At 47.7% G+C, this 25581-nt stretch overlaps 1 protein-coding gene across 2 annotated transcripts; it reads left to right on the top strand.

The window, feature by feature from the left end:
* The first annotated feature begins 55 nt into the window (after positions 1-55).
* Positions 56-25146, top strand: SOAT2 (sterol O-acyltransferase 2). Of its 2 annotated transcripts, XR_010749291.1 has the most exons (16): positions 56-467; positions 903-958; positions 1420-1556; positions 1896-1955; positions 2292-2399; positions 3842-4118; positions 4809-4875; positions 5377-5461; positions 5939-5984; positions 6141-6270; positions 7217-7314; positions 7728-7826; positions 8314-8449; positions 8939-9084; positions 9287-9645; positions 25058-25146. XR_010749291.1 is itself a non-coding variant. In XM_066369628.1 (15 exons), the coding sequence occupies exons 1-15, from the start codon at positions 344-346 to the stop codon at positions 9335-9337; spliced, it is 1620 nt and encodes a 539-aa protein (XP_066225725.1). In that variant the 5' UTR covers positions 56-343; the 3' UTR covers positions 9338-9736. The 2 variants fall into 2 exon arrangements, 1 of the variants encoding a protein (XP_066225725.1); XM_066369628.1 differs by lacking the exon at positions 25058-25146 and having other exon boundaries at positions 9287-9736.
* Positions 25147-25581: the final 435 nt, after the last annotated feature.

Below are 25581 nucleotides of genomic sequence, written 5' to 3' on the forward strand. Positions count from 1 at the left end.
AAGCCCCAGAGAGGCAAAGTCCCTCTCCCCACCACACTCACAGTCACTACTCCTATGGGAGGAAGAGCACACTTGCTCAGAGCTGGGCATCTGAGTGGTGGCTGGGCTGTTGCAGGGTGCCTCTAGTCCATCCCTGCAGCAGTCCACAGAGCCTGGAGCTGAGAAGCACTGCCCTCTGGATCAGATAACCTATCATGCTCTTGGAGGCCCCCTCCTTCTAAAAGGACTTTAGTCTTTGGAGCTGTCAGCTGAGCTGAGAACCAGGAGCTCAGTGGTTGGCAGGCCGTGAAGGAAAAGTGGGAACCCGGCAGAGGCCACCTGCTGCACGGTCAAGACTCACACCATGGAGCCAAGGGCAGCCTGCTTGCAGAGGAGGAGAACAGGGCCGAGAAGAGAGGAGAAAGACCAACCCTCCGGAGGAGGTGAACCACCCTCTGGGGGTGCAGAAAGCTCAGGTGAAGTTGGAGGTGAGAATACCCTGTTGAAAAGGAGCTCTTGCTGTCTACCTGCAGGCTTTCCTGCTGTCCTGGGAGGCCAGGGGAAACAGACTCTGGCCTCTGCCCCTACCCACTAAGCTGGGAGATGGGAGAGGAAAGGGACGTTCAGAGTTGTGGCCTTACCTTACCTTTCTGACTTTCTAACCTCAGAGGGCAAATGGAGAGGCTTCCTGTTCCTTCAGTCTCCTGTTTCCAGTAATGTCATCAGGCTCCCTGCTTACCAATGGCCTCCTCACCTCCTGACAAAATAATTTTCCCTTCTGACTGCCCCATCCATGATATCTTCTGACTTGGGGGGGCTAAGAGCCTGCATTTCCTGGCAGAGGATGCCTCTGGGCTTGCACAGGGCAGCCCAGAACACTTAACTCCTCCCCCTTGGGTGTGCCCTTTGATCTCTCCTCCTAGGAAATGCTGAGATGCTTGAAGGCCTTGACTTCATGCAATGGACCCAACATATGGAGGTGAGGGACCTCAGAGGTCAGAGGTCAAGATGACCAATTCCTGGAGGGGAAGGAGATAGGGGTGAGGACCAGTTTGATAATAAGGACAATTTGTTCCTGGGTTCAGATCAAGTTAGAGCTAAGGGTTAAGATGAAGGGGTCTAAAACACAGGTCATTAGGCCAGGGGCCAAAAGTGAGCCTGTAAACCATCTTCTGTTAGTGGGGCTAGTGGTCAGGAGAAGGAAAGCTGGAGTCAGAGAGAAGAGAGTCAGTCAGAAATGATAAGGTGGAAATTCTGTTTCTGCTGTTATTCCTTGATCATCACTGCTGCCCTGGAAAGCCAGAGGGAGATAGTCACTGGGGAACCTGTGGGCTGCAGCCTAGCTCTTCATCCCTAGCACTTAATGCACATAGAAAGAAGCTCAGTACATGTTGAGTGAGTGAGAGGGTGGTGGACAGGGGGCCCTGCTGTGTCCTACAGGCTGTGAAGATGCAGCTGCTGGAGCAAGCACAGAGACAGCTGCTGGAGCTGCTGGATCGGGCCGTGTCAGAGGCCGTGCAATCCTACCCACCACAAGGCAGACCTCTGCCCACCATTCCTTCAGATTCCTTGAGCAAGTAAGAGTCAAAGGAGCCAGGGCTGAGGAATGGCTAGAGCGGACTCCTTCACTGTAAGATTACGAGTCATAAACATCATCTAATGTGCCCTTTGCCAGCACTGGTGTGACCCTCACTTTGACATTCCCTCTTCTCCTTTTACTGCTGCTGCCTTCCTGCCATTGAGCTCCACCTCCAGCCTTGCTCTGCCTTGGTCCTGCCCTCCTGCCCTCTGGTCTTAGCCTGACCTTCTGCTACTACTGCCCTTGCCTCCCAAGTATTGATGTTCTGCAAGGCCCTGCCCTCTGCCCACTGCCTTCTTCCTTTGGGTCCTGACCCAGAGCAACTGTCTCAATTCAGGACCCAGGAACCACCCTTGAGGAAACGGAAAGTTTTTATCATCCGCAAGTCCCTGCTTGAGTAAGTCAGGCGAGGATGGGGGGTGGGAGGAAAAGAAAGTGCTTTGGTTGAAGATCTAGGATATCTCAGTTTTTATCCCCAGGCTCTAGGTGGTTTGAGAGAGGACTTGGAAAGGGTTTTTAAGTTTCCCCATTTGCCCTGAGTTGGACTATGGAAGAAAGGGCACCAGGATAAATAGCGACTGGGCTGGAAAGGGCTTTGAACAGATGTCGTCCCATCTCAGCCCTTAGAATTGCCCATCACTAGGATCCATCACCATATGTGTACAGAGTCTGAAACAGTTCACATCGCCTTGAGGACCCTTCCACATTGACATTCAGGCCCCTCTCCCTCCAGTGAACTAATGGAAGTGCAGCATTTCCGGACCATCTACCACATGTTCATCGCCGGCCTGTGTGTCTTCATTATCAGCATCCTGGCCATTGACTTCATTGATGAGGGCAGGTAGGCCCCTCTCCTGCCCAGGATAGGCACACAGATCAGATCAAACACTTTGGGTCCCCAGCGTTCCACCTATACCACTGGCCTGAGAGGGCACAGCTTCCCCTTTGATTATTACACATGCGTCTGTGTTGCTTCCAACATTCCCACCTAAAACACACTCTTAGCTTTTTTGTTCCATAGTCTTGAATGGCCCTTGGTCTGTCCTCCCAGGGTGGGCCACTCTGGGTTTGTTCTTGGGTTCAGATCTTGTCCAGAGGCAGATATATATGTGTGTGCGCGTATATGCACTCCCCACCCCACTTCTTTCCAAGTCAATGCTGTTTGATTCAAGTAACCTCATTTGAGCATCTTCTAAGGACCAGCCCTGAGGACCAGAGAAATGAAGGACAGACCCCATCCCTGCCTATGAGGCTCTCCCAATCTTGTAGGGAAGATAGAGATGCACACAAGTACTTTGGAGGGTTGCTTTCCCCAGAGACACCCCCCTCACTCTGAAGGGTGAGCTTCAGAGGCTGCACACCCTGCAGTCTGTATTTGCAGCCCCCCCCCCCCTTAAGTAGGGCTTAGGAAGCAGTAAAAGGAAGAGGACCAAGGATCTACATGTTAAACAACAGCACTTCCTTTTGGTAAAATTTTTGCTAATTATATAAGTATTATAAAGACCGAATCTCAGTAAGAAAGTTCAAGTAGACGTCAAGTGACAGTCCTTCTTGACCACACCCCTCAATCCCAGACTGCTCCCCAGAAGTAATATTTTCAACAGTTTTGAGAGTTTCCCTCCAGAGCAATTTCCATGCATTTAATCCTTATATATATAAAAACCAAAGAGATGTATGTACTGGGGCTTTACATAAATAAGCTACTATACCTATTGCTTTGCTTTCACTCCCTAACAACCTAGTTTAGAGATCTTTCTATGTCAATCCATTGTTTTTTATGACTTCAGAGTCTGAAGATGCCCAATTTTGTTCATTTAGTCCTTCCCTAATGGACATAAAGGTTGTTTCCAATTTTTCACTGTTAAAACTGTATACGCTTAATCTAAGCAAACAAAACACTCAAATAACCTGGCACTCCAAAAGAACAAAACTAACAAAAATCAAACTAAATACCTCCTATCCTAACACCTGTGGCATACAAAGAATGGAGCTCTCTACCACTAATTGGTTAGACTCTAACCAACTGCTCCGTTAGAGCACCGTCCAGATACACCAAGGGCAGGTGTATACACCAATAAATCCATTTCCAGTAGCGTCTCCTCGGGCAACACCCTGCACTAGAAGTCTTATGCAACAGAGGTGCCATCTTGAACACTTTCAGAGATGAAGAGCTCACGACCTTCACAAGACACCTGTTTATCTTCCAAGAGCTCTGGCTGTAGAAGAAGGGGGAAAAGATGGGCTACACTTTTGTCTACTTTGTCTTTCCTTCCCCACTCCAAGGCTGATGTTGGAGTTCGACCTATTGATCTTCAGCTTCGGACAGCTGCCCTTGGCTCTGATGACATGGGTCCCCATGTTCCTGTCCACTCTGCTGGCGCCCTACCAGGCCCTCCGGCTCTGGGCGAGGCCCCAGGCGGCAGGGGCCTGGACGCTGGGGGCGGGCCTGGGCTGTGTGTTCCTGGCTGCTCACATCGCAGTGCTTGGCATACTCCCGGTCCACGTGGCTGTGGAGTATCAGCTCCCACCAGCCTCCAGTTGTGTCCTGGTCTTTGAGCAGGTGATGGGCGGGGCCAATAGGAGGGCGGGTTGGGTGAGCACCAAAAGGCGGTGGAGGCCCAAGTGAAGGAGAACACTGGAAAAAAGTTGGGCGAGGTGGAGCTAGTTCCTAGCGGCAGAGTTTCTTGGGAGGGATTTGAGCAAACCAGCAGGCTCCAAAGAAATGTAGACGAGCTCCAGTCCGTAACTCAGTTGGTTAGACTCGACATTATTGTCTACTTTTTAGACAAAACTAACCAACTGCTCCGTTAGAGCACCGTCCAGATACACCAAGGTCAGGGCACATTCAAGAATCAAAAAATGAATGCAGAATAAGTGAACAACAAATCGGAACTTTGAAAGGAAGGAAGGGAGGGAGAGAGGGAGGAAGGAAAGAAGGAAGGAAAACGAAATGGAACTAAATGGGTAGTGCTAAGCAAATATAATCTGACTCCACCGAGAATCACAGGGGATTGGTCTAATGAAGGCTCAGAGCTCCTGGCCTTATTCGGTACCCCCTTACCCTCAATTCACCCCAGCAATAAGGCAACCCAACAAAAAGATTTATATGCTCTGACCATTTTATGAGCTGCCTGCCTCATTCTCTCTCTTTCTCTCTCCCCTCCCCCCTCTCAAAGGAGAGGACCAAGAGATTGTGTGTAATATGCTTAAAGCCACACAGCAACTTAACCTCCCTTCCACTCCATCTCAGGTCAGGCTCCTGATGAAAAGCTACTCCTTCCTGAGAGAGGTTGTTCCTGGGATCCTTCGTGCCAGAGGTGAGGCCTTCAGCTGGCGCTGCTGTGAGCTCAGTCCTCTTGGCTGATTTGGTAGGATCCTCATAAAAGCTCTGACTTGTTAAGTCCACCTTGACCACTATGCATAGTTCTGACCTCCAACTGGGCTCTGTGGGCCTTAGACATTAGGCATTCTCAGGTCTCACCCTGAGAGATGGCACATCTGTTGCTGAGTACCTCTGGTACTTTTTCATTAATGGATAGTGGAACTTCTAGGTGAGTTCCAAATAAAGCTTCAGCCATACCAGGTCCTGCATCAGAAAATGGGGGTGCCTGGAATGGAAGTAACAGGGATATTAAAGAGCAGGTTCAGCTCCTGCCCAGTTTCACCTCCCCTACCCCACTTCCACACCCACTATCCAGCTCCTCACCTAGCCCCAGACCTTCATCATCTCCAGCCCTCCACACCCCACTCCCACCCCCGTCACCTCTGCCCTCTCTCCCTTCCCCCTTCACTGATGGACACCTCTCACTCCTACCCAGGTGAGGGGGTCCAGGCCCCCAGTTTCTCCAGCTACCTCTATTTCCTCTTCTGTCCCACACTCATCTACAGGGAGACTTACCCCAGGTAAGACCCTGAACATTCTTTCCCCAAATGCATGGGCCCATCAGGGACCTTGCCCTCCTCTCCTCTCCCTGAGGTTCCTAACCTCACCCCAGACACTCAGCAAGCATCCTATCACAGAGATGAGAAAGAAGTGGCAGGTAGACTACCCTTCTTCTTGCCCTGCCCGTGGTGACACAAGGGTGATCAACTGTCCTGATTTGCCCAGGATTGTCCCTGTTTTAACACTGAAAGTCCTAGGGCCTGGCACATCCCTTTATCTGGAGCAAATTTCAGATGGTTGGTCACCTTAACTGACACCCAAGATAAAAATCCATTTGCCATCTCTGCTATGGAAAATGTAAAGTGTTCTAGACCCCCACTTCCCCAGGTAATCCTCCCAGGCCTGAGCAATTGAAGGGCTATGGAGATAGGGTCCCAGAACCTGGGTCCTGACCTGAGCAAGGAACAAGAAACATATCATCCTCATTGCTGCTGCAGGACATCCAACGTCAGGTGGAATTATGTGGCCAAGAATTTCTCCCAGGTCAGAAGATGGACCAACTGTGACTTATGGTGGCTGAGGGGACATTTCTGGGAGTGGGGTGGTGACGCCTGGGAAGGAGGTCAGAGGGGAGAGGAAGCAGGTGCTAGCCAAAGTCCAATTTCCAAGTGAGTTAGGTGTCCACCACTCCCTCTGTAGGCCTTTGGCTGCATCCTCTATGCCTGTTTCATCCTGGGCCGCCTCTGTGTTCCCGTCTTTGCCAACATGAGCCAGGAGCCCTTCAGCACCCGTGCCCTGGTGCTCTCTGTCATGCATGCCACATTGCCAGGTATGCCTACTAAAGCAGGCCTGAAGAAGGCCGTGTCCTGGGAAGGCTTAGCCAGGAATTTTTCACCCCTCACTTCCTTTGCCCTTTACCCTCAATCAGTTTCAACACCTTCTTCCTCTGACTTGCCCTTCACTTCTCACTCCTCCTATCACTGCTCATTCTCAGGGTCTCAGTTCAGATTGCCACCTGCTCCCCCTTTCCACATCAGCCTCCCAACCTGTGCCCCTCCTCCCGAATACTTCTTCTCCCAACTGCCCCTGAAGAAATTGCGGCCCAGATGAACTTTCCCCTACAGATGAATCATTCCTGACCCTGCTTCAAAAGCTCCAGTGACTCCCCATTGCTGGGCTCCCCAGATAAGATTAGAATCTTGGCCTGGCATTCACAGTCCTTCCTGAGTATCACATCCCACTATAAACCCAGCCATTCCTAAAAAGCATGCACTTTCATGCCTCCAGGACTTTACTCATAAAAGTCCCTCAGCTTAGAATGCCCTTTCACTACTTTCCAGTTGTGAAATCCAGTTTCATCTTGGAGCCCTTGTGAGAGAGAGGCCTTCCTTTAGGAAACTTTTCCATTTTTAGCCATTAATTACCACGTGCTACCCTGTGCTCTGCACCCCCAAGCACATCAGTGGCCACCATGCTTAGCTCCTAATACATTTGACTTTGATGAATGATTGGACACATCTCTGTCTCTCACTTCTGTCTCTTGTCTCTCTCTCTCTCCCCAACCACTCAGAACTCTCAATAGTCAGGGGCTTTGAGAATCATTTCATATCCCCAGTATCTGGCATAAAGTTTATGAGCAAATGGATGAATTAGTAAATGCATGATTAGTAAAGATGGGTAGGACTGAGGTCCTAGTTGCTGGGCAAGGGCTCCTTAGATCTTGGGGGTTCCCGTTGGGCCAGTCTAACCTGCAGCCCTCTGTTCCCACTCCGCAGGCATCTTCATGCTGCTGCTCATCTTCTTTGCTTTTCTCCACTGCTGGCTCAACGCCTTCGCAGAGATGCTACGATTTGGAGACAGGATGTTCTACCGGGTGTGGCCTGGACCTGGTCCACTTGGAAGCAATAGGCAGAGAGGATAGGGAGGATCCTGGGGAGGATGGTGACTATGTTGGATGTCGCCTCAGCTGTACTGTCGATCTCATGCAGTGAGAAATATGTGCTTCTGGGTGTGGTTAAAATGCTGCTTCTCCACCTCCTGACTAGCCAGGGCTAACTGCTTTTGTGTGGACAGAGGGAGAGTTTTAGAAAAAGTGGAGTATCTGGGAAGGCAAGGACTCCGGGTCTGGAAGAGGGCGCTGGGCAAGTGCTTGCTTGCCAGAACTTGTGGGAAAACATTGGGATAAAGGGCAGCGGATGGGGTGAGAAGCGAGAAGCTGGGGCCTGGTTAGAAACAGGGCCCAGACGCTTACCTCCTTCCCCTGCCTTGACTGCTCCCCTTCCCCAGGACTGGTGGAACTCCACGTCCTTCTCCAACTACTACCGCACTTGGAACGTGGTGGTCCATGACTGGCTGTACAGCTACGTATATCAAGATGGGCTGTGGGTACGGGCTCAGCTCCCACATTTAATGGAGCCTCTCTGGAACATCCTCTCCTTTCCTCCCTCTGCACCATCCAACCTAAGGGCCCTGGACTTCCATCTCCCCCATTCTACATAACCCAAAGGACAGAAGATTTTTCTTGTGACCTAACTTCCTTCCTTCCTTGTCCTTAACTCCACCCCCTCCACAGGGCCTTTCTGCCTGCCTAAGGAACATGCATATATCACTTTTCAGTTACCAAGAGTTGTTACATACATTTACTCTGCACAATAACCCTGAGAAGGAAGTATTATTATATTTCTTTTTTAAAATTGCACTAAGGCCCAGTGGGCTAGTAAAATGTTCTTAAATAAAACACATCAGCCCTTCTGACCCCAAATCCTTATTCTTTCCATTGCACCACATACCCTCCTGGCTTTCTTAAGGAGGGGGCTTTTTGTGGAGGGTCCTAAGAAGAATCACTCCACATTCCTCCCCCTAATCCTGCCAGCTCCTTGGTAGCCAGGCTCGAGGGGCAGCCATGCTGGGCGTGTTCCTGGTCTCTGCAGTCGTCCATGAGTACATCTTCTGCTTTGTCCTGGGCTTCTTCTACCCTGTCATGCTGATACTCTTCCTTGTCGTTGGAGGTGAGCTTGGCTTCTGTGTGCCACTGGATTGAGATTCATCCACAGGGAGAAGGCCTATACTCCTGCTCTGGGAGAATTCAGACTGATAGGGAGGACACACACTCAAGACAGAAGATGTGCATACATTCTGAGAGAAGGCATGAGAGTTGAGTGTGAGGGAGGGCCTTGAGAACAGGGCAAGAGGCAGCATCAGATGGCAGCGAGGGAGTATCCTGGGGGATGTGGGAGAAGATTTCTGGCTGGAGGAGCATCTGAGCAGGACACACATAGAGGGAGACAAAGGGGAGAATACTGGTAGAGGTTGAGAGGTTCAGTATGATGAATCCTGGTTTTACATGAGCCCCTTGGGATTTTCATGCTGGGTTCAAGATCCTTCCCAGTGGAAGCTTCCTGTTCCATCTCTTCCCAATGCCCTGGGATGGGAGCGCAGCCAGTGACACAAGATACAGGTATCTGGAGCTGGGGTGACAACCTTTTCTCCTGCCTCAGGACCAATGAATTTTATGATGCATGACCGGCACACCGGCCCAGCGTGGAACGTGCTAATGTGGACCATGCTTTTTCTGGGCCAGGGCATCCAGGTCAGCCTGTACTGCCAGGAGTGGTATGCAAGGCGGCACTGCCCCCTGCCCCAGGTAAGGAAACATGACACCTACACTCAACGCCCCATCCAACAGTAAATATGTATCTCCCCTTCCCAACAGCTAGTCTCTTATTTTTGCTCAATTCAATAGCTATGATTAGGGGCCAGGGCCTGGTTTGGGGGTAATGGGTCTTGGGTGCACCAAGTGGGTCCTGGAAAGGACCTCACTCACAACTCACCTTTCTCTGGCACAGACAACCTTCTGGGGGCTGGTGACACCTCGATCTTGGTCCTGCCATACCTAGAGGTCAGAGAGCTCCTGCATTGTCCTGGTGACACTACCAAGTTCTTCTTTACCTGCAAAGCCCAGGACCAGGGCTCATCTCTGCACTCCAAGACCTAGCTCTGAGGCAAGGGGGCCTACCATGCATGATCCCACCAGGGAAGTCCAGGGACTCAGACCTCTGGGCCTGTCGATAACTGAGCACAGATCTAGAATGGTGGTGGCTCTTGAGCCTCCATCTTCATAGACTGGGCACAGGGCCTCCATCCACCCCATGGCTGTCCAGACTTGAGGAGACTTGAAGGACCTCACATATTTGGTGAATGTTGGGTGAGTTAGAGAGACCTGGGATGACCAAGGTCTGAGAAGGGTTTGTTTCTTTTTTTGTACTTCCAATACAATAATAAACTCTGTGTTTCTTTTCATTCATTCATTTATCATTTGCTGAGGCCTACTTTTTTTTCCTTTTTTTATGAGACAGAGGTGAGAAAGAAGGGGAGGTGATGAGTAGTGGGAAGCCCAACTTGTAGTAGTTGCTTCTCATATGTACCTTGACCAGGCAAGCCCAGGGTTTCGAACCGGCAACCTCAGCATTCCAGGTCAACGCTCTATCCACTGCACCACCACAGGTCAGGCTGAAGGCCCACTTTTTGACAGGCATTATTGAAGGGGCTGTGGGTCTTGGGTGATATCTTGACTTACCTTCTTTTTCTTTTTTTTTTTTTTTTTTTTACAGAGACAGAGAGAGAGTCAGAGAGAGGGATAGACAGGGACAGACAGACAGGAATGGAGAGAGATGAGAAGCATCAATCATCAGTTTTTTTTCGTTGCGACACCTTAGTTGTTCATTGATTGCTTTCTCATATGTGCCTTGACCGTGGGGCTATAGCAGACCGAGTAACCCCTTGCTTGAGCCAGCGACCTTGGGTGCAGGCTGGTGAGCTTTGCTCAAACCAGATGAGCCTGGGCTCAAGCTGGCAACCTCGGGGTCTCGAACTTGGGTCCTCCGCATCCCAGTCCGATGCTCTATTCACTGCGCCACCGCCTGGTCAGGCGCCTTACCTTCTTTATGCCACTCCCCTCTCTCCAAAACTTGGTCTCACCCTCTCTTCCACCTTGACTCTTTTTCAGCTTACATTTTCACACCCCTTTAAACCTTCTGCTCTTGGCAATCTCTAACACATTTTGAGAGGGCACATAGCAGGCCTTTCATTCAGCAGACCTAGGAGAGGAACCTCCTGTAGAGACCTTAGGCAAATTTTTCAACTTCGTGAGCCTCAGTTTCCAGAGCTATCAAATGGACATTAAAATTAAGAGTATCCCAGCTATATAGGGACAGCAGATCAAAATATTTGTATTCAGTCCTGGCCAGTTGGCTTGGTGGATAGAACTTCACCTGGCATGTGGATGTCCTGGGTTCAATTCCTGATCAGGGCACACAGGAGAAGCGCTCATCTGCTTCTTTACCCCTCCCCCTCTTGCTTCTCTCTCTCTCTTCCCTTCCTGCAGCCATGGCTCGATTGGCCCCGGGGGCTGAGGATGGCTCCTTGGCCTTTGCCTCAGGCTCTAAGAAGAGCTCTGTTGCTGAGCAATGGAGCAATGCCCCAGATGGGCAGAGCATCACCCCTTTGTGGGCTTGCTGGGTGTATCCCATCAGGGCACATGTGATAGTCTGTCTCTGCCTCCACTCTTCTCATTGAATAAAAAATTTCTTAAAAATTACTTTTGACCCCAGCCAGTTGGCTCAGTGGTAGAGTGTCAACCCAGCGTGTGGATGTCTCAGGTTCGATTCCTGGCCAGGCCACACAGGAGAGGTGCCCATCTGCTTCTCCACCTTTCCCCCTCTCTTTTCTCTGTCTCTCCCTTCCCTTCCCGCAGTCAAGGCTCCATTGGAGCAAAAGTTGGCCCAGGCACTGAGGATGGCTCCATGGCATCACTTCAGGCACTAGAATGGCTCCAGTTAAAATGAAGCAACGCCCCAGATAGGCAGAGCATCGCCGCCTAGTGGGCATGCTGGGTGGATCCTGGTTGAGCTCATGCAAGAAAGGGTCTGTCTCTCTGCCTCCCCGCTTCTCACTTCAGAAAAATACACACACAAAAAATTACCTTTATCATATATGAAAGTTCATCATAGAATTGTTTTAAAGAGCAAAATAGGCCCTGGCCGGTTGGCTCAGTGGTAGAGCGTCGGCCTGGCGTGCAGGAGTCCCAGGTTCAATTCCTGGCCAGGGCACACAGGAGAAGTGCCCATCTGCTTCTCCACCCCTCCCCCTTTCCTTCCTCTCTGTCTCTCTCTTCCCCTCCCGCAGCCAAGGCTCCATTGGAGCAAAGTTGGCCTGGGCACTGAGGATGGCTCTGTGGCCTCTGCCCCAGGCGCTAGAGTGGCTCTGATTGCGGCAGAGCGACGCCCCAAGATGGGCAGAGCATCGCCCCCTGGTAGGCGTGCCAGGTGGATCCCGGTCGGGCACATGCGGGAGTCTGTCTGACTGTCTCTCCCTGTTTCCAGCTTCAGAAAAATGCAAAAAAAGAAAAAAAAAAAAAAAAAGCAAAATATTGTAAATAATTGAAATGAATGTAATTAGTTAAATTCCCCTAGGAAAATATATGCATATAGATCTTTGGGCATTTCTGGAAGAATTATTACTGGAACATTGGATGGACTTATTCAAATTTTATTTCTTTCCTTTCATTTCTTATTCAAATTTTATACACATCGCCCAACTTCCCTTTAGAAAGCTTATGTGAATTTACAATGTACGATATTGCCTGCCTATCTTCCTCCCCCTTGGCAATACAGGATTTTGTCAACTTATTTTTACAATCTGATCAGCAGAAAGTTATGTCTACTTTTTAATCTTTAAAAAAAAATTTTTTTTTTTTTGTATTTTTCTGAAGTTGGAAACAGGGAGGCAGTCAGACAGACTCCTGCATGCGCCCGACCGGGATCCACCCGGCATGCCCACAGGGGACGATGCTCTGCCCATCTGGGGCGTTGCTCTGTTGCAACCAGAGCCATTCTAGCACCTGAGGCAGAGGCCACAGAGCCATCCCCAGCGCCCGGGCCAACTTTGCTCCAATGGAGCCTTGGCTGCAGGAGGGGAAGAGAGAGACAGAGAGGAAGGAGAGGGGGAGGGGTGGAGAAGCGGATGGGTGCTTCTCCTGTGTGCCCTGGCAGGGAATTGAACCCGGGACTCCTGCACGCCAGGCCGACGCTCTACCACTGAGCCAACTGGCCAGGGCCTCTTTTTTTCTTTTTTAGATTTTTTTATCTATTCATTTTTAGAGAGGAGAGAGAGATAGAGAGAGAAAGAGAAGAAGGAGAAGCAGTAAGTATCAACTTCCATATGTGCCCTGACCAGGCAAGCCTAGGGTTTCGAACTGGCAACCTCAGTGTTTCAGGTTGACAGTTTATCCACTGCGCCACCACAGGTCAGGCTATGTCTATTGTTTTTATTTTGCATTATGCTTAGTACTTTTTTTTTTTAATTTTTAAAAAATTTTATTTATTATTTTTTTACAGGGACAGAGAGAGGGATAGACAGGGACAGACAGACAGGAACGGAGAGAGATGAGAAGCATCAATCATCAGTTTTTCGTTGGGACTCCTTAGTTGTTCATTGATTGCTTTCTCATATGTGCCTTGACCGCAGGCCTTCAGCAGACCGAGTAACCCCTTGCTCGAGCCAGCGACCTCGGGTTCAAGCTGGTGAGCTTTTTTTGGCTCAAGCCAGATGAGCCCGCGCTCAAGCTGGCAACCTCAGGGTCTCGAACCTGGGTCCTTCCGCATCCCAGTCCGACACTCTATTCACTGCGCCACCACCTGGTCAGGCTATGCTTAGTACTTTTAAAAATTAAATATATTTTCCTATGTGTACCAACCATTTCTATTTAATATTTTATTTATTTATTTATTGATACACTATTTAAAAAAATTTTTTTTGTTTATTTATTTATTTTACAGAGACAGAGAGAGAGTCAGAGAGAGGGATAGATAGGGACAGACAGGCAGGAACAGAGAGATGAGAAGCATCAATTATTAGTTTTTTTGTTGCGACACCTTAGTTGTTCATTGATTGCTTTCTCATATGTGCCTTGACCGTGGGCCTTCAGCAGACCAACCCACTGCTTGAGCCAGCGACCTTGGGTCCAAGCTGGTGAGCTTTGCTCAAACCAGATGAGCCCGCGCTCAAGCTGGAGACCTCAAGGTCTCGAACGTGGGTCCTTCCACATCCCAGTCCAATCCTCTACCCACTGCGCCACTGCCTGGTCAGGCGATACACTATTTTTTTTTTTTTTTTTTTTTTTTGTATTTTTCTGAAGCTGGAAACGGGGAGAGACAGTCAGACAGACTCCCGCATGCGCCCGACCGGGATCCACCCAGCACGCCCACCAGGGGCAACGCTCTGCCCACCAGGGGGCGATGCTCTGCCCCTCTGGGGCGTCGCTTTGCCGCGACCAGAGCCACTCTAGCGCCTGGGGCAGAGGCCAAGGAGCCATCCCCAGCGCCCGGGCCATCTTTGCTCCAATGGAGCCTTGGCTGTGGGAGGGGAAGAGAGAGACAGGGAGGAAGGAGGGGGAAGGATGGAGAAGCAAATGGGCGCCTCTCCTATGTGCCCTGGCCAGGAATCGAACCCGAGTCCCCCACACACCAGGCCGACGCTCTACCGCTGAGCCAACCGGCCAGGGCCAATACACTATTTTTTAAGAGCAGATTTAGGTTAGGTTCACAGCAAAATTGAGTAAAGATAGCCTGACCAGGCAGTTGCTCAGTGGATAGAGCATCAGACTGAGAGACTGAAGACTCAGGACCGAGGTCACTGGCTTGAGCAAGGGGTCAAAAAAAAAGGTATAAAATGTGATGACTTGATACATGTACATATTGTGAAATAACTACCACAATAAGGTCAGTTAATATCTCCAATCAACTCACATAAATACCATTTTTTTGCATCTGTGATGGTAACATTTATGATCTCTCTTAACAACTTTCAAGTATTGATATGGTATTGTTAATTATACTCAGCTTACTGTACATTAGATCCCCAAAACTTTTTCATATTTTTTCTTTTTTTCTTGAACTTTTTCATTAGATTCTGCATTTGAGTGAGAACATACAGTATTTGTTTTTCTGTGTCTGACTTATTTCACTTAACTTTATGCCCTCGAGGGGATTAGGACAAATTTATATGACATGTATCCACCATTATAATATACAGAGTAGTTTCATTGCCCTAAAAATTCTCTGTGCTCTGCAGAATAGCTTTATTTCCCTCTTTTTCCAAGTGAGAGGAGGGGAGATAGAAAGACTCCTGCATGCACCCCAACCAGGATCCACCTGGCAACCCCTATCTGGAATCGATGTTCTGCCCATCTGGGGACATGCTTGAAACTGAGCTATTTTTAGTGCCTGAGGCAAAGGCTCCATGGAGCCCAGGGGCGATGCACTCAAACCAATCAAGCCATGCTACAGGAGTAGAAGAGAAACGGAGAGAAGAGGGAGGAAGAGGCATGGAGAAGTAGACTGTCGCTTCTTCTCTGTACCCTGACTGAGAATCAAATCTGGGACATCTACACACCAGACTGACACTCTACCACTGAACCACTGGCCAGAGCCTGAATAGCTTTTAAATTTTTTTGTTTATTTGCATTTTTATTTTGACTGGCTAACCAAACTTTTTTTTCTTTTTTTTTTTTGTATTTTTCTGAAGCTGGAAACGGGGAGGCAGTCAGACAGACTCCCGCATGCGCCCGACCGGGATCTACCTGGCACGCCCACCAGCGGGCGATGCTCTGACCCTCCGGGGCGTCGCTCTGTCACGACCAGAGCCACTCTAGCGCCTGGGGCAGAGGCCAAGGAGCCATCCCCAGCGCCCGGGCCATCTTTTGCTCCAATGGAGCCCTGGCTGCAGGAGGGGAAGAGAAAGACAGAGAGGAAGGAGAGGGGGAGGGATGGAGAAGCAGATGGATGCTTCTCCTGTGTGCCCTGGCCGGGAATCGAACCCGGGACTTCCACACACCAGGCCGACACTCTACCACTGAGCCAACCGGCCAGGGCCTGGCTAACCAAACTTTAAAGCTTTTTTATTTTAATTTTAAATAAGCTTTTTATTTTGAGATATAGATTCACATGCAGTTATAAGAAATAATACAGAGAAACCCTGTGGATCCTTTACCTACTTCCCTCCGTGGTAACACTTTGCATAAACAATTATATGCAATATCACAACTAGGATATTGGGAATAGTTATGTACAAGTCTTTGTGTGGATGTATGGTTTCATTTTTTTTTTTGGTAAATACCTAGGAGTGGAATGACTGGATCATATGGTAGGTGTATGTTTAACTTTTGAAGAAACTGCCAAATTGTTTCCTGAGGTGGTTGTGCCATTATACACTCCCACCAGCAATGCATGAGAGTTCCAGTTGTTTCACATTCTTGTCAACACTTGATATGGCTATGATTAGTCTTTTTAACCTCAGCCATTCAAGCTACGGTTGCTGGCTTGAGCCCAAGGTTGCTTGCTAGCTTGAGCCCAAGGTCAGTGGCTTGAGCAAGGGGTCACTGGCTTGGCTTGAGCGCCCCCCACCATCAAGTCATGTATAAGAAGCAATCAATGAAAACTAAAGTGATGCAACTACAAGTTGATGCTTCTTATCTCTCTCCCTTCCTGTCTGCCTCTCTCTCTCTCTCTCTCTCTCTCACACACACACACACACACTAAAATAAAAAAATCAAATCAGCAATTTGTAAGATAAGGAAGTGAAAAATCCCCAATGGGAATAGAAAGAAATGAGGATAGTGTAAGGAGTTTCGGGACAACTACAAGCATACTAACATTAGAATCATGGGGGTGCCAGAAAAAGGAGAGCAAGAAATTGAAAACCTATTTGAATAATGACAGAAAACTGTAATTTTGTGAAAGAAATAGATATAAAATACAAGTATAAGAAGCACAGAGAGACCCAAATAAAATGAACACAGAAACCCATACTAAGACACATAATAAATCGGGTTGTTGGTTTTCTTATTATTGCATTTTGAGAGTTCTTATATTCTCTGGATACAGGTCCTTTATCAAAAGTTGATTTGCAAATATTTTCTCCCAGTCTGTGTTTGTCTTTTTTTTTTTTTTACAGAGACAGAGAGAGAGAGTCAGAGAGAGGGATAGACAGGGACAGACAGACAGGATCGGAGAGAGATGAGAAGCATCAATCATTAGTTTTTCGTTGTGCATTGCGACACCTTAGTTGTTCATTGACTGCTTTCTCATATGTGCCTTGACTGCGGGCCTTCAGCAGACCGAGTAACCCCTTGCTCGAGCCAGAACCTTCGGTCCAAGCTGGTGAGCTTTTGCTCAAACCAGATGAGCCTGCGCTCAAGCTGGCGACCTCGGGGTCTCGAACCTAGGTCCTCATCATCCCAGTCCGACGCTCTATCCACTGCACCACCGGGCTGCACTTGGTCAGGCTGTGTTTGTCTTTTTATATCCTTAATGATGTTTTTCAGAGTAGAAGGTTTTAATTTTTTTTTTTTAATTTTTCTATTGACTTGAGAGAGGAAGGAAGGGGAGGAAACTAAAGAGAGACGCATCAACCTCATTGTTCCATTTAGTTGTACAATCATTGTTTGCCTCTCATATGTGCTCTGACCAGGGATTGAACCCGCAACCTCAGAGTGCTGGGCTGATGCTCTACCCACTGAGCCACTTAGCCGGGGTGTAGAAGGTTTTAATTTTAATTAAATCCAATTTATTGGGTATTTTTCTTATATTAGGTTTTGCAGGGGGGTGGTGGATTTTTTGGGTTTTTTTAACAGGGACAGAGAGAGAGTCAGAGAGAGGGATAGATAGGGACAGACAGACAGGAACAGAGAGAGATGAGAAGCATCAGTCATTATTAGTTTTTCATTGCGTGTTGCAACACCTTAGTTGTTCATTGATTGCTTTCTCATATGTGCCTTGACCGCAGACCTTCAGCAGACCAAGTAACCCCTTGCTTGAGCCAGCGACCTTGGGTTCAAGCTGGTGAGCTTTTTGCTCAAACCAGATGAGCCTGCACTCCAGCTAGCGAGCTCGGGGTCTTGAACCTGGGTCCTTCCGCATCCCAGTCCGACACTCTATCCTCTGCGCCACCGCTTGGTCAGGCCATGTTTTTAATTTTTTTTTTACTCAAAAGGTCGGAAGGATCATGAGGCCCCACTTTCATGATCTGTATTCATACTGAAAATCAAGATCAAGCGAGCTTCTGCCCTTCTGCTCCACGGGAGGTTTCTGTCCTCTTTAAGCTTGCCATAGGGGCTTTTTTTCTTTCATAGATCATAGTTTTGGTGTGGTATCTAAAAAATCTTTGCCTACCTTGAAGCCACAGAAATTTTCTTGGAGCCTAGAAGTTTTCTAGATTTTGGGTTTACATTCAGGTATGTGATTAACTTTGAGTTCAGTTTTGTATGTAATGTGAGGTATGTGTTAAGTTTTATTTATGTGTATGTTTGAAAAGGCTATTTTTTCTCCACTGAATTGCCTTTGCATTTTTTCAGTTTCTTAAAATGAAAGCTGAGGTCATTTATTTGAGACCTTTTTTCTTTCATAATATAGATTTTTAGGCACTGCTTTAAGTGCTTTCCACAAATTTTGATGTTTCATTACATTCAAAATAGTTTTTTGTTTTTTTTTCCAGAGACAGAGAGTCAGAGAGAGGGATAGACAGGGACAGACAGACAGGAACGGAGAGAGATGAGAAGCATCAATCATCAGTTTTTCATTGCGACACCTTAGTTATTCATTGATTGCTTTCTCATATGTGCCTTGACCACAGGCCTTCAGCAGATCGAGTAACCCCTTGCTTGAGCCAGCGACCTTGGGTCCAAGCTGGTGAGCTTTTGCTCAAACCAGATGGGCCTGCACTCAAGTTGGCGAACGCAGGGTCTCAAACCTGAGTCCTTTGCATTCCAGTCCAACGCTCTATCCACTGCACCACCGCCTGGTCAGGCAGTTTGTATTTTTACTTTTGGTTTCTTTGGTCTGTGGGTGCTTTAGAAGTATGTTGTTGTGGCCTGACCTGTGGTGGCGCAGTGGGATAAAGCGTCGACCTGGAACACTGAGGTCGCCAGTTCGAAACCTTGGGCTTGCCTGGTCAAGGCACATATGGGAGTTGATGCTTCCTGCTCCTCCCCCTTCTCTCTCTCTCTCTGTCTCTCTCTCTCTCTAAAAAATCAATAAATAAAATATATCCTGGAACTCCTACGGGTCTACCAATTTGAAAAAAAAAAAAAAAAAGTATGTTGTTGTATACTGGGAAACTTCCAAATATCTGGTAATTTTCTAGATGTGTTTGTTATGAATTTCTAATTTAAACCAGAGAATATACTTTGTATAATTTGAATTGTTTTAAATTTACTGAGACTTGTGTTATTACCCAGAATGTTGTCTCTCTGGTAAATAGTGTGTTCTTGAAAAGAATGTGTATTCTGTTGTTGTTGTTGGGTAGAGTGTTCGATAAATATTAACTAGGTCAAAGCCCTGGCCGGTTGGCTCAGTGGTAGAGCGTCGGCCTGGCGTGCGGGGGACCGGGGTTCGATTCCCGGCCAGGGCACATAGGAGAAGCGCCCATTTGCTTCTCCACCCCCACCCCCTCCTTCCTCTCTGTCTCTCTCTTCCCCTCCCGCAGCCAAGACTCCATTGGAGCAAAGATGGCCTGGGCGCTGGGGATGGCTCCTTGGCCTCTGCCCCAGGCGCTAGAATGGCTCTGGTCGCAACACAGCGACGCCCCAGAGGGGCAGAGCATCGCCCCCTGGTGGGCAGAGCGTCGCCCCTGGTGGGCGTGCCGGGTGGATCCCGGTCGGGCGCATGCGGGAGTCTGTCTGACTGTCTCTCCCTGTTTCCAGCTTCAGAAAAATACAAAAAATAAAAAAAATAAATAAATAAAAATATTAACTAGGTCAAGTTGTTTGATAGCATTGTTCCATCTTCTATGGCCTTACTGACTTTCTACTTGTTCTAGCAATTATGGAAAGGGCAGTGATGAAATAATTGTGGGTTTTTCTATTTGGTTTCAGTTTCACATATTGTTGAAGCTCTTTTCTTATGTACGTAAACATTTAAGATTGTTAGGTCCTCTTAAGGAATTGACCTTTGTCATTATAAAACATCTTTCTTTATCCCTTGTAAGATACTTTGCTTTGAAACCTACTTTGTCTGATATGAATATAGCTACTCCATCTCTCTTTGATTAGTGATAGCATCTTATGTCTTCTTCAGTTGTTTTGTTTTTAAGTTATTTGTATTTATATTTAAAATGAGTTTCTTGTCAGACTGGTGATGGCACAGTGGATAGAGCGTTAACCTGGGATGCTAAGGTCCCAGGTTCAAAACCACAAGGTCGCCGCCGGCTTGAGCACAGGGTTGCCAGGTTGAGCATGGGATCAGAGACATGATCCCATGGTCGCTGGCTTCAGCAAGGGGTCACTGGCTCCGCTGGAGACCCCCCAGCCCCCATCAAGACACATATGAGAAGCAATCAATGAACTACTAATGTGCCACAACTACAAGTTGATGCTTCTCATCTCTCCCTTCTTGTCTGTCTCTCTCTCTTTCATTACATAAATAAATAAATAAATAAATAAATAAATAAATAAATAAATAAATAAATAAGTTAGTATTCAGCCTGGCCTATAGTGGCACAGTGGATAGACCATCAGCCTGGGACACTGAAGTTGCCAGTTTGAAACTCCTAGACTTGCCCAGTCAAGGCACTTGTGACAAATAAGCAATGAATAACTAAAGTGAAGCAATTATAACTTGATACTTCTCACTCACTGCCCCTTCTCTCCTCTTTCTGTGAAGTAAATAAATAAAATCTTAAAAATAGTCCCTGGCTGGTTGGCTCAGTGGTAGAGTGTCACCCTGGCGTGTGGATGTCCTGGATTTTATTCCCAGTCAGGGCACAAAGCAGAAGTGACCATCTGCTTCTCCTCCCCTCCCTTTCCCCCCTTCTCTTTCTCTCTCACTCTTTTTCTTTCTCTCCCGCAGCCATGGCTCAATTGGTTCCAGCATATGGGCACAGAAGATGGCTCTGTGGTGTCTTTGCCTCAGGCGCTAAAAATAGCTCGGTTGGGAGCATATCCCTAGATAGGCAGAGCATCAGCCCCAGATGGGGGTTACTGGGTGGATCCTGGTCAGGATAAATGTGGGAGTATGTCTCCGCTCCTCTCACTTGGAAAATAAGAATTAAAAATTAATTAATTAAATGAGTTTTTTAATTTTTATTTATTTATTCATTTTAGAGGAGAGAGAGAGAGAGAAGGGGGGAGGAGCAGGAAGCTTCAACTCCCATATGTGCCTTGACCGGGCAAGCCCAGGGTTTTGAACCGGCAACTTCAGCATTCCAGGTCAACGCTTTATCCACTGCGCCACCACAGGTCAGGCTTAAATGAGGTTTTTGGGGGTTTTTTAGAATTTTTTTTTTTTAACAAGGACAGAGAGAGAGAGTCAGAGAGAGGGACAGACAGGAACGAAGAGAGATGAGAAGCATCAATCATCAGTTTTTCGTTGTGACACCTTAGTTGCTCATTGATTGCTTTCTCATATGTGCCTTGACCATGGGGCTACAGCAGACTGAGTAACCCCTTGCTGGAACCAGGGACCTTGTGTTCAAGCTGGTGAGCTTTGCTCAAACCAGATGAGCCCACGCTCAAGCTGGCGACCTCGGGGTCTCAAACCTGGGTCCTCTACATCCCAGTCTGATGCTCCATCCACTGCGCCACCGCCTGGTCAGGCTAAATGAGGTTTGTTTTTTTTTATTTATTTATTTTATTTTTTTTATATTTTATATTTTATTTTTTTATTTCTTCATTGTAGAGAGGAGAGAGAGAGAGGGAGAGAGAGAGAGAGAGGAGAGAGAGAGACAGCGGGGAGGAGCTGGAAGCATCAACTCCCATATGTGCCTTGACCAGGCAAGCCCAGGGTTTCAAACCGGTGACCTCAGCATTTCCAGGTCAACGTTTTATCCACTGCGCCACCACAGGTCAGGCTTAATTTATTTTTTACAGAGACAGAGAGTGAGTCAGAGAGAGGGATAGACAGGGACAGACAGACAGGAACTGAGAGAGATGAGAAGCATCAATCATTAGTTTTTCATTGCACCTTGCAACACCTTAGTTGTTCATTGATTGCTTTCTCATACATGCCTTGACTGTGGGCCTTCAGCAGACTGAGTAACCCCTTGCGGGAGCCAGCGACCTTGGGCTCAAGCTGGTGGGCTCTTGCTCAAAGCAGATGAGCCTGCGCTCAAGCTGGCAACCTCAAGGTCTCGAACCTGGGTTCTCTGCATCCCAGTCCAATGCTCTATCCACTGCACCATCGCCTGGTCAGGCGCTAAATGAGTTTTTTATAAGCAGAATATAGTTGGGCCTTGCATTTTTTTTTTTTGTTTTGTTTGGTTTTTTTTGTATTTTTTCTGAAGCTGGAAACGGGGAGAGACAGTCAGACAGACTCCCGCCTGCGCCCGACCGGGATCCACCCGGCACGCCCACCAGGGGCGATGCTCTGCCCACCAGGAGGCGATGCTCTGCCCCTCCGTGGCGTCGCTCCGCCGCAACCAGAGCCACTCTAGCGCCTGGGGCAGAGGCCAAGGAGCCATCCCCAGCGCCCAGGCCATCTTTGCCCCAATGGAGCCTTGGCTGTGGGAGGGGAAGAGAGAGACAGAGAGGAAGGAGGGGGGGTGGAGAAGCAAATGGGCGCCTCTCCCATGTGCCCTGGCCGGGAATCGAACCCGGGTCCCCCGCACGCCAGGCCGACGCTCTACCGCTGAGCCAACCAGCCAGGGCCAGGGCCTTGCATTTTTATCCATGTGATGATACTTGACTTTTAATTGAGATGTTTGACCATTTCATTTAATATGATTATTGGTATGATTTAAATATACCATCTTTCCATTGTTTTCTATTTCTCCGACTGTTCTTTGTCCTTTTAAAATTATTTTGTTTTAAGTTTTTTAGCAACAGAGAGAGACAGACAGGATGGGAGAGAGATGAGAAGCATCAACTCATAGTTGCAGCACTTTTAGTTGTTTATTGATTACGTCTCATATATACCTTGATCAGGGTGCTCCAGCTGAGCCAGTGACCCCTTGCTCAAGCCAGCAACCATGGGGTCATATCTATGATCCCACGCTCAAGCTAGAGACTCCAGAGTTTTGAATCTAGGACCTCAATGTTGCAGGTTGATGCTCTATTCACTGCAGCAACACCAGTCAGGCTGTTCCTTCTTTTTAATTAATTATGATCCCACAATATGATCATCTCTTTTATTTTATTGTATATTCTTTAATCATCCCATGTTTTTGTTGTTTCTATGAAGATGCCATTCATTCCATTTTCCGTACTTCCTGTCATCTTGGAAGTTCTGATCTATTTTTCCATGCCCTTGATAGTTACTTCCTTCCCAGCACTAATAATCAAATACATAGTTCTTTACCATTATTATACTATATCAACTTTTTTCTTCCATCAAAATGTTTTATTTCCTGACACTTTAACCCCAATAAGAAGCCCTTAGAGGCCCTGGCCGGTTGGCTCAGTGGTAGAGCGTCGGCCTGGCGTGCAGGAGTCCCGGGTTCGATTCCCGGCCAGGGCACACAGGAGAGGCGCCCATTTGCCTCTCCACCCCTCCCCCTCTCCTTCCTCTCTGTCTCTCTCCTCCCCTCCCGCAGCGAGGCTCCATTGGAGCAAAGATGGCCCGGGCGCTGGGGATGGCTCCTTGGCCTCTGCCCCAGGCGCTAGAGTGGCTCTAGTCGCAACAGAGCAAAGCCCCGGAAGGGCAGAGCATCGCCCCCTAGTGGGCAGAGCGTCGCCCCCTGGTGGGCGTGCCGGGTGGATCCCGGTCGGGCGCATGCGGGTGTCTGTCTGTCTCTCCCCGTCTCCAGCTTCAGAAAAATACAAAAAAAAAAAAAAAAAAAAAAGGAGCCCTTAGAATACTTTTACTTACCTCTCTCTCTGCTTTCAATTCGTAGGTTTTGCTGATATAGCCATCCTTTTCTTTCTGTGTTACCACTTTTACCTTCTAATTTTGCAAATGAAAACTCCTGAGCCAATCTGATTCTTTTCCCTTTTAGATAACTTGTTCTTTTTGTCTACAAACTTAACATTGTTTTTCATTAATCTGGAGTTGAGGAGTTTTATGCTTAGGTATATGTTTTTAGCTTTTGTATCTTTCCTGTTCCCTTTCAGGCTGCAATCTCAGATCTTTCTTCAGGTCCGCAAAATATTCTTCTATTTTTAAATTACTACCTCTCCTCCATTTATGCCTTTTCTTTTTTTTTTTGGAACTAATATGTCTGACTGTTAGGACTATTGGATCTAGTCTCCAAGTCTCATATTTTCCTTGTTATTTCCATCTCTTCATATTATTTGTTCCTGGCTTTGAAATGTTTTTTCCCACATGTTCTTCCAAGCCACTAATTTTTCGGCACTAACCGGACTTCTCTTTCCATACATATACTGTTTTTATGTTGTTGTTGAAAATAATGGTTTCTAGTTCCAGAAAATATTTTTCGGTATACAGTACTACTTGAATATCTTTAAGTGTTCCTAATATTGCCTGACCTGTGGTGGCGCAGTGGATAGTGTCAACCTGGAACGCTGAGGTCATGGGTTTGAAACCCTGAGTTTGCCTGGTCAAGGCACATATGGAAGTTGATGCTTCCTTGCTCCTCCCCCTTCTCTCTCTCTAATCTTTGAAAAATGAATAAATAAAATCTTTAAAAAAAAAAGTGTTCCTAATATTTTCTTAAGTTGCCACATACCTCATCAGTGGTTCCATTCTTGTGCTGTCTGGTAGGCAAGAAAACCTATCATTATAGGGCCCTGTAGGACCGAGGCCCTCTGAGTCACACTCTTCCAGTATTCCAATGTTCCTGACCTCTGCTCAGGGGCTCTCCAAAGCTGGTCTCTAAGCTCCTGTGTGGTAAGAATAAGAAAGCTTCCCCTTACTAACCTCCAGTTCGTGCCTTCCTGACTGCTGACTCCAGCAGCAATATGGATAAGAAGAGACAGATGTTTGAAGATGGAATGGAAATTCCTTTAGAACAGTGGTTCTCAAACTTGAGCGTTCATTAGAATCACCTCCAGGGCATGTTAATATAGTGGTTGAACCTCACCCTAGGAGTTTCTGATTCATTAGGTCCAGGATGGGACTTGAGAATTTGCATTGCTAACTTCCTTAGGAAGTTGATGCTGTGAATTGGGCACCTCACATTAGAATACACCAAACCAAGCCCTCCTTATTCAAAATTACAACTTTCTTATGTTAAGGAAATTAATCTCATCTCAGAAAGGTATGTTCTCAGTTTACACTGGGTTCTTCAACTTGTTCATTGTACTGAGGCTTATATAGGACTGGGCATCATGCAAGCCCTCATGGGTGCTTTGCTGCCCTGACTCTCGGTCTGAGAAGAGGGTGCTGGCAGGAGCTAAAGGCACCCAGAGTAGGATGCTCTTAGGTGGAGGTAAAGATGAGTCAGACTAGAAAGTCCCTTCTTTGCACAGGTCCAGGGCCCATTTTACCTTGTGGTACCCTTGTTTTACCCCTGTACCCACAGGGCAGCAGCAGGAGTACCCCAGCCCAGCCCTCCTTCCAGAACCCACCAGGGTCAGTGGGGATCTGGGGTGGAAAATGCCTGGGAAGTGATAGATACATGAATTTACCAGGAATTCCAACTGCCCTTTTGATGTTTCGCTTATCTGTCAGATCTCACCCTTACTCACTGGACTATTGCCCCTGAGACAGAGGAATTCCAAGAAGCTGGGAAGCCCCCCAAGGAGGAGCATTCTGGACATACCAGGACTTTTGCCTCAGTATCCCCTCAGGCTCTCCCAAACACTATATAACTCGCCCCTAGTCTGTAACCGGGGCTCTTCTCCCCAGAGAAGTGCCCGGCAGGGTTCCTTTCTTCCTTTCAATAAAGCCTGTTATTTTGGTCTTTCGACTCCCATGGGTTCCAACATTTGGTGCTGAAACCCGGGACAGGGTACTAACTGCCTGGATGATCCCTCTTTGCTGTCCAAACTTACAACCAGGGAAGCAATGGGCAGTGGCAGCTCATCCAGGGCTTACTCCCTGATTCTGTTTGGATGTGCAATTGTAGGTTGATTGGCCAGTGGTCTGTCCCTGTCCTGAACCCCTATCGGACCAGAAAGGTAAGGAGTTTCTCCCTTCCCTCTGCTGGTTGGCTTTAATTCAACCCATAAGTCCCTAATCCATCGTCGGACCGC

The sequence above is a fragment of the Saccopteryx leptura genome, chromosome 2 (assembly GCF_036850995.1).
Source record: "Saccopteryx leptura isolate mSacLep1 chromosome 2, mSacLep1_pri_phased_curated, whole genome shotgun sequence".
Lineage (NCBI taxonomy): Eukaryota > Metazoa > Chordata > Mammalia > Chiroptera > Emballonuridae > Saccopteryx > Saccopteryx leptura.